Raw genomic sequence first — 18,801 nt, forward strand, 5'->3', positions numbered from 1 at the left:
TTGGCTTCAGTTGAGCGTTGGATCTGCAACCGGATTCCGGCGAGCAAAATAACGATCCTCTTTTTCTTGTTCTTCTTCTTACTCTTATTCTTCGTCTGTTGATTATCATCGTTATTCTCGTCGTTAATTACTCGCGTTTTCGGCGTACGAAAATCCGGCGTGGGGAGAACCGATCGGTTCGACTCGTTACTCCCGAGTAAAACGAGACACGCCGGGTCGTTGCCGATCATGGAGAGGCGAGCGAGCGTATAAAGTTGAAGAGAGTGACCGCCGGCATAATACCGGATGGCCTGGAGCAATCGCTGACGTGCCTTTATCTTCACGGCGCTATTTCCGTCCGGAGAACCTGCCGAGATAGTCAGTCGATCCTGAATCTCCGACCGACCACCACCACCACCACCAACAGCAGCAGCAGCAGCAGCAGCAGCAGCAGCAGCAACAGCATCGCGATCAGTAATCGGTACGAAATTACTCAAGAGACCGGAACTGAGCTTTTACGGTGGCTAATAACGTCGTTCGCGGTGAAACGATCAACGCGTGGTGAACAAAAGCACCGAAACGAGTGAAAGCTCCGCGCAGGATATCATTTTATCACCGGAATATTGCCTCGAGAGTTAAAAAGACAACTGCAGCCGTTAAATGGAAACCAAATTGACCATGGCCACGGAAGAAACACGCCAAGTGGCACCGAACTTGGCAAAGATTCGCGAGTCTTTGGCTCTCGCCGAGACTTTGGCCAGAGCTTCGCTCATGACATCGCCGGCTGCCAAGAGGCGGTTGGCTGCGAGAAGCATCGAGATGGGAGAATACGGATCGTCCGGAGAATACGTACCGCCCAAGGCGCTGCTCCTTTACTTAGTCAGGTAAAAGCACATTTATTTTCCTCGTTGTTGCGTCGCTGTTGGGATCGGAATTAAAAGGGTCTTTAAAAGATGATCCTAGAACACGTCGATTTAGCAATCGTGACACTTGACGCCGCGATGTACGTCAAAATTCAACACCCGACGTCGAGAAGAGAGGAGGAAGAAGAAAACATCGATCGTGACGACGACGTCTAAAAGTCACGTTTATGGTACCACGTAAATATCCGACCTTTCGTCGATATTCACTGATTGATGTGCCTACTCGGCTGTTTAATCAAGTTCGTTTGTCATCAAGTACACCTAATATCTTCATCACGACACCAATCGAAATGGCACTGTTAATACATATTATTACAGCTTGATCGGTTGATTGATCGGTTCTGAACGTTTGGTGGTTGGTTTTTGTCGATTTGTAACCGGTGGAAGTCGTGCAGCGAGCACTTGTCCCGTAATCGCATCCTTCAAGGTGTGCTTTACAAATTTATCGTCGAACCTTATTACAGAGTCGAATGTTCGTTATTACACCTACGCCAGACCTTGATAACTCAGCCTTCTCCGTCACCTGCGTCACCGTCGTCATCGTCATCTTTCTTTCTTTCTCATGAATGTACTTTGCTTAACTACATTACCTACTCATTACGCGACGGTAAAGTTAAAGCTGAACACTTTCCAGATTTCAGTAATCGAGGACGTGTGTTTACAACAAGCATGGACAGTTATACGTATACCGCGTTTATACGTTAAGGATAAGAGCAACAAACGGTATATTTTGTCGGCCATGATTAATTCCGAATAAGTTGCAAAACTCATTAACATCCTCGATACCGGAGTGTATCAACCTGTTGTTTGCATAGACTTAAATTTGTGGGACAACCGTTCGGCTCGTTGTTGTTTGACCCAACTTTTTCTGTTTACCCATCGAAATGATTTCATTCCGATCGTTAGCAGCGGCAAATGATCTACAAAACATTGCGCGGTTTCTGGCACGAGCTGAGGACATTATTTAATACCGACAGGCGATTTCTTTTTTTGAAAAAAAATGAAAATTACTCGTTTGTTGCGCGACGATGAACTGTTGTTTTTTTCACTGTCACGAACAGACGGTTTCACGTGTGTGGAAAAAATAATTAACGTTTTCCATTTCTTTCTTTAAAATTGTTTTCCTTCTAATACATCGCAGCTACTGACGTTATGTAACTTTAAAATTCGTTACGAATGTGATGTTGGTTTTGCCAAAAAAAAAAAAAAAAAAAATACTGTTTCATTAGCATACACGGGTCATAAGTGATTGTCAACTTATGTGTCGTATTTGCGACGTCTGATACTTGTTTTTCAAATTTTACCTTCCGAACGTTTGCGAATATGAGATAAAGTGTTAAAAGTTGACACGATATTCCTGAATCTATTTTTAACATTCTTTTTTTCATGCTTCTCGGTTGGTTCAATATTTTGACTGTGTTGTGTTTTATTGTGAGACCAAAAAAAAAAAAGAAGAAAAATCAATCTTTTCACCGAAAAGCGGATAGCAATTGTAATTGTAAGTGTTGAGTAAGAGCGTCGTGACAAAAGAAGATATGTACGATTAAACGAATGCTCTGCATCGGGAATTTTACCGATAAACAATTATCGTCGAATCGATTGACTTTGCCTGAAACAAGGGATAATTAATTACTAAGTAGTCGCATGGCGTGATCGGGAATGTGAATCAACTCCCGGAAACAATTGTCTGATGAACGCAAAGTGGTTTTTGTTATAGTATTGTTTATATTTCTCCGGTAGTCGTTACCGTTAAAGGTATTCCACAATTATTTATTTACACAACAGCAGACCAGGATCCGGGAAAGTCACGTTGGATAATTCTCACTAATTAAGCTCCTGTACCACGACTTGATTATTAATTAACCTCTCGTTAGTTTGTTAAACGTGACTTGAAACACGTAGACTTGAGTCACTGATCGGTGACGAGTATTTATTTTCTTCCGTTGCGTTCTTTCTCGACTTTGTTCTTAGATGTGAAAAAAACTTTGATTAGGTCGATAAAAAAAAAAAAAAAAGATCCTGTACATTCTGTATGGTGGAAAATCGCAAATTATTCTTTTCTGAAACACCCTAGTAAATATAGTTATAAATTATAATGTGTATTTGATTTCTTCTTGATTTTGGAAAATATTATTTTTGAATATCAACAGCGTTATGGGGTCAATGTAATTATTATTCAACTACAGCGTAACTTGTTTACAAATCCGTTGCCAATCGGACGCGTCATGAGAATAACTTATAATATTCAAATATTGAAATTTCAGTTACATGCCATCATTTTGACGTGCGCCAATAATTCTCAATAATTAGGAATACTTGTATTTTCTCACCGTACAAATCCATAGAAAGTATTTGAATATTGTGTACAAGAGAGCAAAGGAAAATGACGTGCATTAAATTTATACAGTTTCTTAAAGTTGCATTTCGCAACTTTTAAACCCTTACGTCAAATGGAGAATTAACTCAAGCTTTAAAATTTTTACCAAATTTTGCGATTTGAAAAAGATTTATTAGCCTTATAAGATTTAGCGCCGCATAGTCTTGTATATTATGCATGTAATTTCTGCAGATGAAGGTCTAAGGTTCGAACATTAATCAAATGGTATTCACAGTGGTTTGAAAATTTTCCAGGATATTGTTATTATTTCCATGCAAATGAAATTTTATTATACTCGTCGTTTCGCTACTTCTTTGCCCCCCACTCTCTCTCTTTACAACAAAGTATAAAACTTGGGAAAAATTCATCAACAACGATATAAATCTCGTACGTTTTGTGAATTTTCGACTGTCTGATATCAGAATTAATTATAAAAAAATAAATAAATAAGTAAAACGTAAAATCGACACGTCAAGAGAAAAAGTAAAGTTATGCATCGATATTTCAGATTATACAATAACATCAGGAATCTTTCAAAGGCTTGTATTAATCGATGTTGAACGATGTTCAATAAATCATTCGCGTCTCGTTCTTAAAATGGCAAGAAAAAAAGAAGGGAAAAAAACAAAGTCAGCTGGGGTTATACGATAAAAAGTGCGTGCGTCTATAGACGTAACAATTACTTGATATATTTTTAACCTGCGATAATTTGCCGTAACGTTTTTTTAAGTATGTAACGTGTGATAAAATATGCTGATTCACGAGTTGTTAGAGGTGAAAAATGAACCGGAGAATCGGTACAAATCGCGATTATTATCGTTAGCCAGTAACGATGATATTACAAGTCTAATATTCGTGAAATCTGTTGATTTTACAGTAAAATTATAAAATTAATTGGCGTATGAATTGTATCATTTTTAATAGGGAAAAATTTCACCATACGTATAAGATTTTAACATTTTCACGCAATTACGTCACGTGTCATTAATTTTCAACAGCGTATGCAAAGTTATTTTCAAATATTTTGATTTTCGGTTATTTTTCTCCGAGCAAAATAGAAAAAAAAAAAAAACAGAATCAATTAAGTATGGATAAAATGTAAGTTCGTTTGCATACGGAGAGGAGATATTTATTCGTTTGGAGGATTGTTGTTTATTTAACTTTGCCTTTTACGGCGATGTACGAGTGTTTTCTTATTTTTCAACAAATATTTCCATGCTAGTTGTGTAAAGCGTATTTTATTCAAAAAAATTTATTCAAATCAACTGACAAACACTTGAATCGAAGTGTTTCTTTTTTTTTTTTTTTTCAACTATACTTCGTGCAATACCGTCCTTGTTTTGATCGCTGATTCGTAGAATACAAAAAACCATTGTGGTTTTTTTATTTGGTACTATTTGACTGATTCATCAGGCCAATAGCCTCGCTTTGCATAGCAAGTGGAAGTTCGCGTGCATTGTGATTCCGGTATACAACCGAAAGACTTTTTAAATGGTCGTGGTAATATTTTGTCGAATTATACAGGGTGGGACAAAAAAAAAAAAAAAACGGGGCTGATTTGAAACGTGAATAAAATCCGAACGTGTTGACTGATTTGCGAAAACTTTATCTTGCTTCAAACTAGAGGATTGAATCTTTCATATCGCGTTTAAAAAGTTCAATATTCTATAATATTAATTTTATCCTGTCTTTCAGCGACTTTATCAATACCCGTTTTTCAGGAGTATGAATCTCAACAAGGGATAAAGATTTTTCAGATTTTCAAACGCGAAATGAAAGATTCGCTCTTCTAATTTAGAAAAAGTTTTTAATAATCGGCCGACACGTTTGGATTTTATTCACGTTTCAAATCGGGACCGTTTTTTCGGCCCACCTTGTATATTATATAGAAATATTGGAATAGGTTGGCTCAATTCTTGAAAATAATTGATCAGTATATAAAAACCCAGTATGGTTGTCATTTATATTTATACTTATATTTATCTATCCGTTTACTAAGCATGTTGAAAAACTGGTTTAGGTCTGTTTTCTTATTTCCTCAGCAAGGTTTGTTTTTATTTTTATTTCGCTTTGAGAGAATATTACAAGGTCTTGTGATTACGATATTGCGGTATGAAATCAATTAAAATAAACTCTGCAGTTACGAAGATGGCTTTATGAAATATTTCAAAATACGATCCGGGTATTTCACAGTAAAATTGTAAGTCCGAACGGTATTGTTTTTGTACGTACAAGACACAAGGTATAATATCGAGTTCAGAATAAGTTACTCTTTCTAACTTTCTGTTGAAAATGTATTATTTTTTCTTTATTTGTTTCGAATCGAAATCTATTTCGAAAGTCTTGTATCAAATTTGATATCCTGTCGAGATACGAAATTGTAGTTAACAAAACAAATCAACCACCCGTGACTTTAAATCAATTGTTAATAAACGCATTTCTGAAATATTCCTCTCGTAATTATTTCTTGAAGATGTTGTATTTTTCAGATCTCTTCTCGTGATTATTCGCGATTTTCTAAACTGTTGGTAATTTGTTGACGATCATGTTTGTAAGGAATGAATAAATTTCCATTTATTATTAAAATGACTCTGTTGTGTTGAGTAAATCTCAATTTCATGTTGATCATTTGTTTCATTTTCAACCAGGCGCTCGTTAAGATTTTTATTTCTTTGAAAAAGAAGATAATTCTACGTTTTGAAAGCCAAGTGAATTTAACACGTGTACTTAAAGGTGTATTTAAATTTTTGAAAAAAACTAAGATGCAATTATCGCAAAGAATCCACTTTTTTGGAACAGCTAGCAGTATATAAACAAATCAACATGTTATTATGTTCAAAAATTTCTGCATTCAGCACACGTGTACTTAAAATTTTGGTGTTCTTTGGTGAAAATATTGATCTAATTGTTCGGCACCTTTATTACATATTGGCAAAAGCCAAATACAATCGAAAAATATTTGCTTTAAATATACCGTAGCAGCACTACTCAGCATACCTAATATATAAAATTGATGTCAGCGACAGAAAGAAACCGTCCTGGGAAAAATTATACGGCTTACAAGTTCATTATACATATTTATTTATTACTTGAATATTTCGAGTTCGTCATAGTTTGTATTAAAAAATTTCACGCAGAATGTAAATTTTTCTATTTGTTTGTCCAATTGGTCGAACTTGATCGTTAATTACTTACAATTTTATTTTACAACTTTGTTTCGCGAAAAAAGCTAACACACAAAAAAAAAAAAAAAACAAAACAAAACCAAACAAGTAGTCATTTTATAATATTGTACAACCAGTTATAGCAGTTAACCGTAATTTTTCGCCGTACGAATTCTTCAAAAGTTATACAGTTGTACACAATACAGGTTTACATATAATAATAACGATTATAAATGCTGGTACAGCTTCGCGAGGTGTTCTTCTGCCAACAATGATACGCTTAACAAAAAGCATTGCGAGCTGCTGCGGTATTTTTAAAATCATGTATAAATATTATTCTCTGTCACTCGTTTGTGACGATGATGAAAATATCACACGAGTTTTTTTTTTGTCGTTCAATGTTTGAATCTTTCTTTTTTTCTTTTCTTACCCCTCTTTACACCTTGTGTCAAATAATTATAAATACATGAAACGTCTGCACGATAATATCGTTCAATTTTTTAACAGGATGGAAGTTTCGTATAAGAGTTGTAACATTTTGGCCGTGTTCGTAAATTGACTGCCAGTACTGAAAATTCCCTAGGACAGAGACAGAGCTGTCCATGAACTCGGCAGCGCAAATGAGATAAAAGATTGCTGACAGTACTGTCAGTCAATTTTCGAACACGGCCTTTATTAGAAAAAATAGTCAAAAAGCAGCGTTAAAAGTTCCCTAGGACAATGACAGAGCTAGTTTGAAACGCGGTAACGCAAAAGAGATGAAAGATTTTCGTCTTAACTGGAAGCTAATTTCCGAACGCACACAATATCGTTATTCAGGGCCAAAAATTTTACCCTAGATTTCGTAACGTAACCGTCGTGTGGTCCATGACGTCATAGAGCACGTACCAAAAATGCGACGAGAAATTGCGTCACCGACCAATACGCGAAACTTATCGGTCATGCACGTGCGATTATATACACGATTCTCCTTATGTATTGTAGTCCAGTTGTGTACGTATTACGTGTATAACCTTATACCTATAATGGAGGTACATAATGGGATGTTACTTATACAGAGAGACGTTATGAAGGAGGCAATGAATTACGACCCAGTTTCGTTGGCTCGCTATAATATACCTTACCTACCTACTTTTGCGCAACACGGTGCACGTTTAAACTCTTGTCGGTCTGTTTTTTTTTCTTTTCTTATGTTTTTTTTATTTCGTTCTTTCTTTCTTCTCGTGTTTTGAAGTTACAACTCCTTTGCTTCTTCCGATTCGAAACGTGGGCGTGATTGCAAAACAATATGGCGTCGCGCTGGTCTATCAACTGATCGTTTTAGGTAATCAATTACGCCTTTATAGAGATACGAAAAATCTCGTGCAAGTTTTTGGATTTTCATTTCGTTACTTGAAGCTGGTTCGAAGTGAAATTTATGCGAAAAATGAATTTTATCTTCGCATATGACCGGTAAGGCAGTCTTATACTTTTCTGCCACCAGATGGCAGTAAATTATTCTACACGGCTTATCGGCGGCGGCTCTGGCAAACGTTTTTAATGGTTTACCTCTACACGTAGCTGAAAAATATTGCACCCAACTTATCTTAAGGTTAAAAACTAGAAACGCTTGCAGGGATATCATTTGATATTCACGATCGGTGAAAATTTGTCACTTGAACGGTGCCACTTGATAGCCAGTCCGGTTCTAGACGAGGGCAGGTAGAAATTCTACAATTTGAGAACAACAGGCCAGCCAGCCCGAAGACTGTGAACTTCCGGGAGAGAATACAAGCCTTTTTTTTTACTCTTACTTTTCATCCGATTTACTCGTTCGACATGTCGTCGGCAACGAAAAGCTTACTCAGATGCAAATCAGCAATATCGTTCGCGCACAGGAAGTTTTCCAATCTTCTACTACAGCCAAGGTAAGAACCACTTTTCTAACCTAAAAAATTGCACGCCTTAAATTGGTTCTCTGCACGCAAACAGATAATTGGAAAAAATCGACTTAATACGAAATGTCGTCACTAGATACGACAAGTATGCATGACGATCACGAAGTAAACATAATTCTCCGACAGAAATAATTATTCACGGTTAGGAATTCATATCAAATTGAAGTTAGTAACGATTCATGCTGTGGAAAAACCCTTATTTTACAATATTGGGACTGTTTGAGACACAGTAAAGCGTGATAAAACGAAATATTCTCATATTTTGCAATCCCAGTTACTTCATGATCAATTTCAAAATAAGAAAACAGTGATTTTTTTCGATATTTCGTTACAATAACTCTGTTAACTTGAACCTCGTGATTTTGCTCCGACACTGAATTCTACCATATATTAGCGAAGTGTAAGTTACAATTACCCGTTGTATGTACGTAGATCATGAACATCCGTTATTTTCATCGCCATATATTAACGACACGGATGTGGATTCGCGCAATTACCACCATGTACAAAGAAACAGATCAATGATCACGCGACACGTAAGTTAGGTAATCAAACCGCAAGGAAAAAGGGAAAATGTATGTAAATTACGGAAATTTATTCCATGAAAGAGAGAGAGAGAGAGAGAGAGAGAGAGAGAGAGAGAGAGAGAAGCGGTTTTATTACAAGTCCTAGGGCATTGCAATCCTGTAAGGACTACGTAGCGAGTAAAAAAAAAAGAGATAAATCATTAAAAAATAAATAAAAGAAATTATTAAAACAGGTAAAGGTAATAGTAAAAACAAAGAGTAGTTATCAAATAAAATAAATACAAAATTCGTTAAACTTGCCGCGGGAATCGAGTTCAGCAATGGAACCTGAATCATGTAAGAAAACTCCATATGAACAACTCTACTTTGTCTTAAATTACCGCTGCATTAACCGTTTCGAGTTAAAAGGACGAAATTTCACAATAAGCTGTATCAAATTCATTACCAGCACTTCGATTTAATCCCCGATTTCATTACACCGCGGTATAATATTTTTCCGTATCGCGACATTTCAACGAAATGTGTATGATCGATGCCGATAAATATTATCCATAGAACGTAGAATAAATTAACATTTGAAAAACATTTAGAGATGCACGAGTCTGGTTGAAGCCGCATTCCCGGCATTATTAGAATTTTTCTATTACGTGCATCGTCGCTGTACTTGTTACATATGTATGCTGTATGTATTCGTACGCGTGCAAAGAAATATCAAGGTACGACATAGTTGAACGGTAATTGTTTCATCGGCTATACAATAAAATATCCGCTTGTATGCATATTACGTCTACAACATCGGCACGATAATTCAAGGATACATTCATCTAGACATTCGAAATATTACAACAGAGGTCAGCAACCAGATTACAACCTTCCTACCGGATTACATACGTCGATATCACAAGCAGCGTATTAATTAATTCGCAGTTCCGTATGCTGCACTATTTTCATTCAATATTTTTACTCAATATTTAACTTAAAAAAACAATCTATTTATCTTCGATTTCTTTTGCACTCCATTTTTCGCACTGATCTTTTTTATTTACTCCTTTGTTTTTCGTTTTATTTAGGTACGTTATCATATGTTATATGTCTATATATATATATATATGCCATTAGCGACTCGGGTCATCTTACGTAATATTATCCCGACACGTGGATCTGTGCGGTTTTAGAATAGATTTAGCGAAATTAACGTGGCGATAGATACACATAATACGCATGATGTTATACCGATACGTGACATATCACAAGGTGAGAAAAGAGGGGGGAAGAAAGGAAAAAAAAATTGAGGAAAAAACACCACCAGATTGAAGAAATGACGGAGTCGACTTCGCGAGATTCTCCGATGATTTATGAGAAACTGATATTACAGTGAGCTTTGTGGTAATGGAAGGAAATTAGGAGAAAGTAATTGTAACAACAGCAAGAACGATAGTTATTAACTGAATAATACATCGATGTAAATGTATAAATTTTTTGTCTCTCTCTCTCTCTGTCATCAGTCGACAGAATGAATTTTCATATAACGCAGAAATAATTAAACTGAGAGTTAAATCAAGTATTATATATTATATATCTATTGAAAATATCGTTGAAAAGCGTATAAAGTAATTTTTTTAACGTAAAAGTCCAAATCGGATAGAAAAATATGATTCCATGTCTGTAAAACGATGAAAAATTTAGTTGGTGAGACACGAAATGTAATTACATATAATATATTTATGATTATATTATATACCTGATCAAATTCCAGTCAACTGATTCAATTTTGATAACACCAAAAAAAAAATCTGACTGCGAGTAGTAAATTATTTTACGACGGTTTTAAAATATTTTTCAAATACATATACGAAATCTAAGTTAGACGTTTATGTGATGCTATCCGTAATCGACATCAAGTTACGTAAAATGTAATTGGATAATTTAATATAACGAGCTGGTTATCGCTTGCAGATTAATTTGGAAATATCACGATATCACAGCGGTATTTTACACATTAAAAAACAAAAATTATTTACCGTTAAATAATAATTTAAGGTCTATGTATAATGTATATAGTTGGCGTCTGACGCCTGCATGAAAAATACTTCGTGATTAGCATCAACTCTGGTACGGCTTCTCCCTTGTATAATTAATCATTGATGTTGCTAATTGGAACACTGAGAAAAATTTCATTTGCAACAGTAACTAGAAAAATTCAGTAAAACCGGTATCGTTTAAAAAAAACTGTTTGAATATTGTTGGAATTACGAAAAACGAGGCACCCCCAACCATTTTGCGCTATCGTCGATCCTTTTTTGGTTATTGCAACGCAAAATCAATTTCTGAGGCTTACTCTACTTTTTTAGTTAAACAAGGCTTCAACGTCAATTCATCCTCACGAACCTTGAATGAACGGAACTGTGTTAGACCTCAAGATTAAATAACACAGAGTAAACCTGAACAGCATGATTTATGCAAAGTAGTAGCGAGATCTGAATGAGCGAGAAAGTTTTACTCCTGATCTGATTATCAGAGTAATTTCGTATGTTTTCATCCGGTCGTTTTATGTAAGAAATTAATTTATTTCAGACTGCAGAATCACTCCAGCTGCTAAAAGCTGTAGGAAATGATGTACGTGGGTTTTTTTTATCTCGTTATTAAATCATTTCAACATTACGAATTTTCCCGTGGTTCTTTTACGTGTTGCAAATGCTATTTAAGGTTAATCCCGTATGTTTCCAACATTCTCATTATCACACCGTATTAATCATACAAAAATTCTCTCAACGACTGCATCGTTATCCCACTTTTTTTTTGTAACTATCGTATTTAATTATATCCCCGAGGATACGTAACGACGAATATAAATGATTCATAATTTTTCTTATCAAGTGATAATCTCTGAGTAAGAAACGCGTTTCTCATGTGACAATAGCTAACCGATCTGATATAAAAAATCCACGTTTAGCAACGATGAAAAGTCACGTGACGTTGAGGAATTAGGAAGTGAGCGGGGTAAACGTAAAACAAACTCTTATAATTGTGTATAGAAATCGTGAGAAGAAGCAAATGAGAAAAAAAAAAAAAGTGTAATCGAAATTATCGAATCGTAGGTTGTAACTTTCGCATATAAGGATAAAGACATTTTTGCGGAGGAATTATTTTCGACTCGTGTTACAACATTCGTAGTAAGGTGAGAAGAAAATGGTAGCGGGAAGTAAAAAAAAAAAAAAAAACTTCCAGAGAAGGCGAATTCCGGAGTAGTATTAAAAAAAGGCATATTTATTTTTATTTTATTTTTTTAATCAAAAAAATCAACATCAAAAATTGTACGCGCGGCCGTATTTGATTCTCCTTTTAAACGAAGATAAAAAAAAAAAGAAAAAAGTAACCACGCGTAAAGTAAACGTACGATTATACCGTCGTACACGTGACGCGTACAGCGTAAAGTTTTAAGGGGTAAACAAAACGTCATAGGGTATTATTTGTGAGGCCGCCTGTTTTTTTTTTTTTTTTTTTTTACGCCATTGTACCGAAAATGGAAATTTACAGGATTTCCTTCGCCCGTGTTTGTAAGTATTATTTGTACGGTAGGTGAGGTATTGAAAACGGGCGCGAGATCTTTGCAAAGATTCGATTGAACGTATCGACGACGTAACTGAAAAAAACGCTTTGCGCAAATAGGTACACGTATGTACGTTGTGTACACGCGTGTGTGCGTACGCTGATCCCTTTTAGGAGATATTATTTATTATACCACGTGTCGGTTCGTACGACAATGAAAAATCCTTACAAAAGGGCCTCGTCAAATCTACGACGTCCCAGTTCGTTCGTTTCTTTTTTTCGAACAATGTCTTCCTCTTATCGTTCCTCGATCATTTCGCGTTACAGGCGTATGGGGGACCTGTAACCTCGCGTACAAGTACGTACGTACATCATTGTAAGAAGAAGCCTTTGACGCTCAAGGTGGCGATTCTTTCATACCGTAATGTTATGACTACCTTATATCACATCCTATTATACGCTTATCCCTTGGATCTTGGATTCATTTATGCATGTATGTGTAACAATCTGGGTACGTTGTGCGCGGCTTGCCGGAGATGTTTTCTCGTCTTCATGCTCGGCAGAGAACTGGAAAATAACCGAAACACATTTGTTCCCTTCGATTGTTTTGGATTTTTCCCAACGATTGTTAAGGGGCTAATTTTTAATGGAAAATCTAGGAAGGTGTTGTCCGATTTAGTCAAACGGACGAAAATGGAACGGTCCGTTTCTTGTTCTTCGGACCTGTGGATTTCACGTGTGTATTCCATACCTGTCGCAGGCTCGATTGTATCGTTATTATACGATATTGGAAAATTCGTGATCGTTCGTGGAAAAAACAGCTCGTTAATGAAAGTATTTTAGTGTTGTTCCGTTCGCATCTCGGCGAGTTTTTCATACGAATCAAGACACATCGGTGTTACACCGTTTAAAACCCGTGAAACTACAATTCAAGTCGATGTAAATTGATTGTTGAAAGAATTTTGCCCAGGATTTCCAAAGGTTAAAATTATTTATTCGAAACTTGACGCAGAGGTTCGAATAAATCGTAATTCATTGTAATTGTCAGGTGTATGTGATTCGCTATAAAATTTTTATCAAATCTCGAACGACTTTTACCCTCACGGAAAAACAAAAAAACCCAACTTGGATGTAAATTCGTACCCCTAATTTTTTGTCTTACGGGAAATTTACACTCAAGTTAGGGTTTTTTTTCCACGAGGGTGTCACGAGAAAAAGAAGAGAAAATTTTTCAAAAATCATTCGTCATTACTGCAGAATAGAAAAATTTCCGTCGTCGTTGCTTTTTCGGCGCAAAAACTTTGGTGATTAAAAAATACGAGTAACGGCATGGTTATTTTGAGAAATAATTATTGTTCGTATTATCTGTTCCGTAATAACTGGGAATAACATCGATGTTTCCAAATTGATTTCTCATCGTGAATGATTCAGTGCTCGAGTAATTATGAAACGCTACAATGAACCTATTTTACATTCATAATTTTCTTGCCCGTTTTTTTTTTTTTGTATTATTTACATAACAAGAAATTTATTGTTAACTAAATATAACAGTAAAATTTTCGAATTGCGATAGAAGAAAGGAAAACAGTTAAAAACGTTCAGTTCATACATCAAATCGTTACTCTCAAATTAGGCGTATTCGAAGAAATTTGAAATTTCCTTATATTATGTAGAGATTTCGATGTGTCCTTTTTTTCCGAATCACGTGTACTTTTCACTTAATCCGTTCACATCAAAATGCAAACATTTAGTCCAAATGTTTTTTTACCTTGCGCATAGAAACACTTTTCGAACGATTTTCAACGTTCATCCCGGAATGTGAGAATAATTGTACTAAAAAATTTGTCAGATAATTTTACCACTAATTCGTATACTTGACAATTATTTAATAACGAGACTACACACAGCATATATCTCGAGAAAATGGTAAAAAAGCAAAGATCAAGATTGCACGCTGTGTGGTGTAAAAAAAAAAAAAAAAAAAAAAAAAAAATGAAGTAAACGGACGATCAAATTCTGTTCTATTAAATCGCGTTTAATAAGAAAAAATATGCATTGTACCGTTGCAATGCAACAAGTACACGCGTTGTATGTCACGCGGACATTGCGCATGACGGTAACATTCACCTTGGGCCTTGGCAATAAAATTTTACGTCGTAGTAAACGTTCGCCGAACGCACACAAGAGCATCGATTTCTCTATCAATCCACGTGTAATCGGTCATATGAAACAACCGATGATGAGTTGACTTGTAGGAATTCCGTTGACCTTAACCAATAGACCGTTGCACCGACGATGCAGTGCAATTTATATATTGTACGGATTAGAAGTTAATTAATTATTCGATTCAACTTATTCGCAATACGAATCTGTGCGGAAAAATTAATTTTCCAAATTTCAAACATTCACGTTTTTACTTATTTCGTCGTTCCGTAATATCTTGTATTTCATTTTCTTACAATTGTTGAAGAAAATTTCGTCTCCTTTCAGCTCCGTCTTTAATTCGTATTTTTTTTTAATTTTTTTTTTTTTTATTTTTTATTCATTCATTAATTTTTTTTTCTCCTTCCTATCCAACACGTCACGAGTGTCCGTACCGCAGTATCCTCGTTTAGCGTTAAACGTATTGCATCATCCAGAAGCTCTTGGAAGATTATGAAAATGATTCATGATCTGCGCGTGATTGTTTTTCATTGTTTGTAAAAAAAAAAAAAAAAATAAATAAAATAAAATCAAGGAAGTCTGGAAGTTATTCCTGATTATCTTACGTTTGTCTCTGTCAATTTGCCAATGGTTGAAATACAGTCGGCCGACCGAATAAAAACAAAAAAAAACTTCTTTTTCACACCGTATTTTTCCATTCTTGAAGTAATACATAATAATAATAATAATAATAATAATAACAACAATATCATGCGCGCGGTTATAATACGAGAGTTGTGTATCAACCATTGTAAAATTATGCATTTTTCGTTTCCGTGAAGAAGAAAAGACAAAAAAATAAAAAAATAAACAAATAAATAAATTTCTACACGCACACGTTGAAAACTTTTCTTATCTTTTTTTTTTTTCTTACACACATGCAGTGTGCGAAGAAAAAAATTCATCAGGAATTCGTTATTGCAGTCGCGGTTTTTAACTTTCTCTGTGAGTGAATCGACGCCGTTTTGAAATGGAATTATTAATCGGGAAGAAATTCACTTTTACGCGACTTTCCGCGCAAGCGATTCGTTTGGGTTTTTTTTTTTTTTTTTTTTTGTCCATATCATCTGAAAACGAATTCGCGAATGGCAATTCCGGCGATGGAGCGGAAATACAAATTGTTCGAACAATTTCTAATTTTTGAATTATGTATACATGTACATGCAGAGTGTGCAAAACGGACGTAAAAAAAGAGTAAACAAGGCTCGAGCAATTGCGGAAGAAAAATTGAAACGCGACAAATGCAAGGATTGAATTAAAATCGACGAAAATTTGTCGCAGAATCGAATGCGAAGAAAATTCGACGAATAAATGACGGTGGTAATTTGGCACGGTAAAATGATTTTCACAACTGTTGAAATGGTGTGAAAATCGCGACGGAAAATTCAAATTCGGACGAACGACAGGTGCCTGGATAACGAACATAAATAATAAGAATGAATAATAAAACTGCAAACAGGTTGCGAGTGACTTCTCGTCAGAGAAAGCTAACTTGTGCACTGTAAAACGGTGGGGAATACGGGAAGAACGAGAGAGCGGGAGAAAGAGAAATAAATAAAGAGAGAGAGAGAGCGAATCATTGGAGGGGGAAGGCGAGCGAAGATGTCAAAGCTCGAGATCGGTATAAGAGTCGGGCCCCCAGAGTGTAAAGAGTCAGTCTGTAAACTAACGTAAACGGGGTTTGAAGGAATCGTTCGAAAATCGATTTCTCATTTCGTTCTTTACCGTAATTTGAGTCGAATGAAAGTGGCGATTTTTATTTTCATTAATTTTATTTCATACGTACGGTGAATTCCATGAGTATCGATAAACAAAAATTAATATTACAATAATCGGTGAGATAATAGTAATAATAATAGTAATAATAATAACAAAAACAACAACAACGTATTAAAATATCCTCAGTGTATTCCAGTGAGTGATAATTTCGTCTGAATATAATTACAACGTATAAGCGCAATTGGTGTGAAAAAAAATGTTGAAAAGTTGAGAAAGAATATTGTTTACGATCGATTAAAAAGTAAATTAATGTTATAGGATAAAATTGACAGTTTTGTACCAGTGTAAAGTTGAGGATAAAAATTTTTATTCTCATCCGTGCATTGATATAATTGATGAGTAGATTGAATGTGGATCGATACACTTTGACGAGTGTTCGAGTATAAAATTGTAATCGACAATTTGAGAGTAAAGAAGTTTTAAAGTATTTCTTCGGTGAGATATCTCGCGTTACAGCGAGACAGGAGGATTAAAATCTGGCTAATTTCGCTGTATGATTGCGAAATTGACTTGGTAGTATAAAAAAAGAAAAAGTTAAAAATCGTATATCAAGTGACGCGGCGCAGCGATGTCTTCGCAAATGATGTTTCTAACGCTGCGAAATGACGAGACACTCGCCATTACGCCCGCGCCGTCAACCGCAAAAGAAGATAGCCTTAAACCGTATCATTTGCAACATTTCATTATTCAACGGTAAGACGGAGAGAAAGAGAAAGAGAGAAAGAGAGAGAGAGAGAGAGAGAGAGAGAGAGAGAGAGAGACAGAGAGAGAGAGAGATGCCGAGGAGACAAGATTGTTCCTCAACTTTTGTGTATTGTAATTTAAGTTTAGGTTTATGCCTTTGGAATGTTGCTTTCGTTTATTATTCGCATATCGACGCGCGCGAAAATTTTAATCTTCTAAAATAATGAAGAGGCGAATCTTCTCGACTTGACGTCGCGTCGTGCGGATATTGCCAAATTAATATACTGCGGAAGTGTATTTTGCAATTTATTTGCCAATGTGTGAAAGTCGTAACTCAATTATACAGGCAGGAAATTAAATCAGTAATTTATGCGTACAGTGTGGATGTAACAGCGCGTTCATCTTTTTTTTTTTCGTTTTTTTTTGTGCGAATTTTGGTAAATCAATATGACTGCATATATATATATATATATATATATATATATAGTTGCAAAAAAAAATTTAGGCTTCTTTAGACTTGGAATAAATTATTGCCTAACCATTTCGAATTTTCAAGGCGATGACGGATTTCAACTGTCAAAGTTACGAAAACTTGGTTGAAAATTTCTGAAAAACTTAAAAACTGCGATGATTGATCAAAGCTTTCTCGGAACTACTTGACATGAAATAATTTTGCGAAGACTTATCCTCTTTTACTTGTGATGCGGTAGTTTTTTTTTTTTTTTTTTGATTCTTTTTTTTACAGAATTACAAATCCTAACAGTAACTGAAAATCGTATCGTGTGATAATTGACTTGAAAACTCGTATGAAAATCGCTCGAAATTTCCATTAAACATTATCATCTGGTTTGTCTGGACAGTAATCATCGGTTTCTGTATACGTTGAAAATACTGAATCGAATTTTTGGACGCTAAAAAAAAAAAAAAAAAAAGAAGAAAAAGAATCAACCATCAAAAAACATTTGAATGATATTTTGACTTGAAGAGAGTGCATTGAACCGATACATAATATTAATAAGTTTTTAACGTATGTTTTAACCGCGAGTAATCAACGGGTCAATTATTGCGACAATAATTGAAGTCCTCGATGTGACCGGAAAATAAAACCGGCTCTATCTCGACTCGAGTTAAAAATCCGTGGTATTTGAAAGTTGTATCACGCCTCTGATTCACCAATTTACTCTTCTAATAGATGCGATCAGCAGTTGTTATTACTCATTGGATCGAAACTCTGAATTGATGGATTGAAAATTTCCAAGATATACGCGTCATCGAATTTGGCGGCTGATTAGAAAAATGACAATAAAAAAAAAAAAAAAATACCGGTTACGATTACACGGCGATAGGAATTCAACGTAATACAAGTTCGCTGTTATATTCGTCTGCTCTTTATTTTTCGGGGTTACCGCTAATCAGCCATGTGACGTATCCGCATATCTCGAATCGGTTTACTCTGTGAAAAGAGGCGGAATGACGAAATTAACGTAATGTTACATATTTCCGCAGATAGATAAAAAAAAAGGTTTAAAAGAAGAAAAAAAAAAAAAAAAAAAAACAAAACTGTATCGCTGCAAAGTCCGCATCGGTTTCGAAATTTATGACTTTGTATGTATACATATATAGTACCGCATTTCGAATGGTACTCAACTTGTCGGGTTTCATCAATCGATCAATACACAT

At 35.3% G+C, this 18,801-nt stretch overlaps 1 protein-coding gene across 3 annotated transcripts in view; it reads left to right on the top strand.

The window, feature by feature from the left end:
• Window positions 1-229: 229 nt before the first annotated feature.
• LOC107222528 (nocturnin) overlaps window positions 230-18,801 on the top strand; it is a 29,653-nt gene continuing 11,081 nt past the window's right edge. The window contains exon 1 of one of the 3 annotated variants that reach the window (XM_046731296.1): window positions 230-863. In XM_046731296.1, the coding sequence (XP_046587252.1) occupies window positions 640-863 (224 nt within the window). In that variant the 5' untranslated portion in view covers window positions 230-639. Of the gene's footprint in view, window positions 864-7,997; window positions 8,351-16,319; window positions 17,131-18,801 lie in introns of those variants that run through there. The other 2 variants (XM_015661943.2, XM_015661938.2) reach the window with 2 other exon arrangements.

The sequence above is a fragment of the Neodiprion lecontei genome, chromosome 2, assembly GCF_021901455.1.
Source record: "Neodiprion lecontei isolate iyNeoLeco1 chromosome 2, iyNeoLeco1.1, whole genome shotgun sequence".
Lineage (NCBI taxonomy): Eukaryota > Metazoa > Arthropoda > Insecta > Hymenoptera > Diprionidae > Neodiprion > Neodiprion lecontei.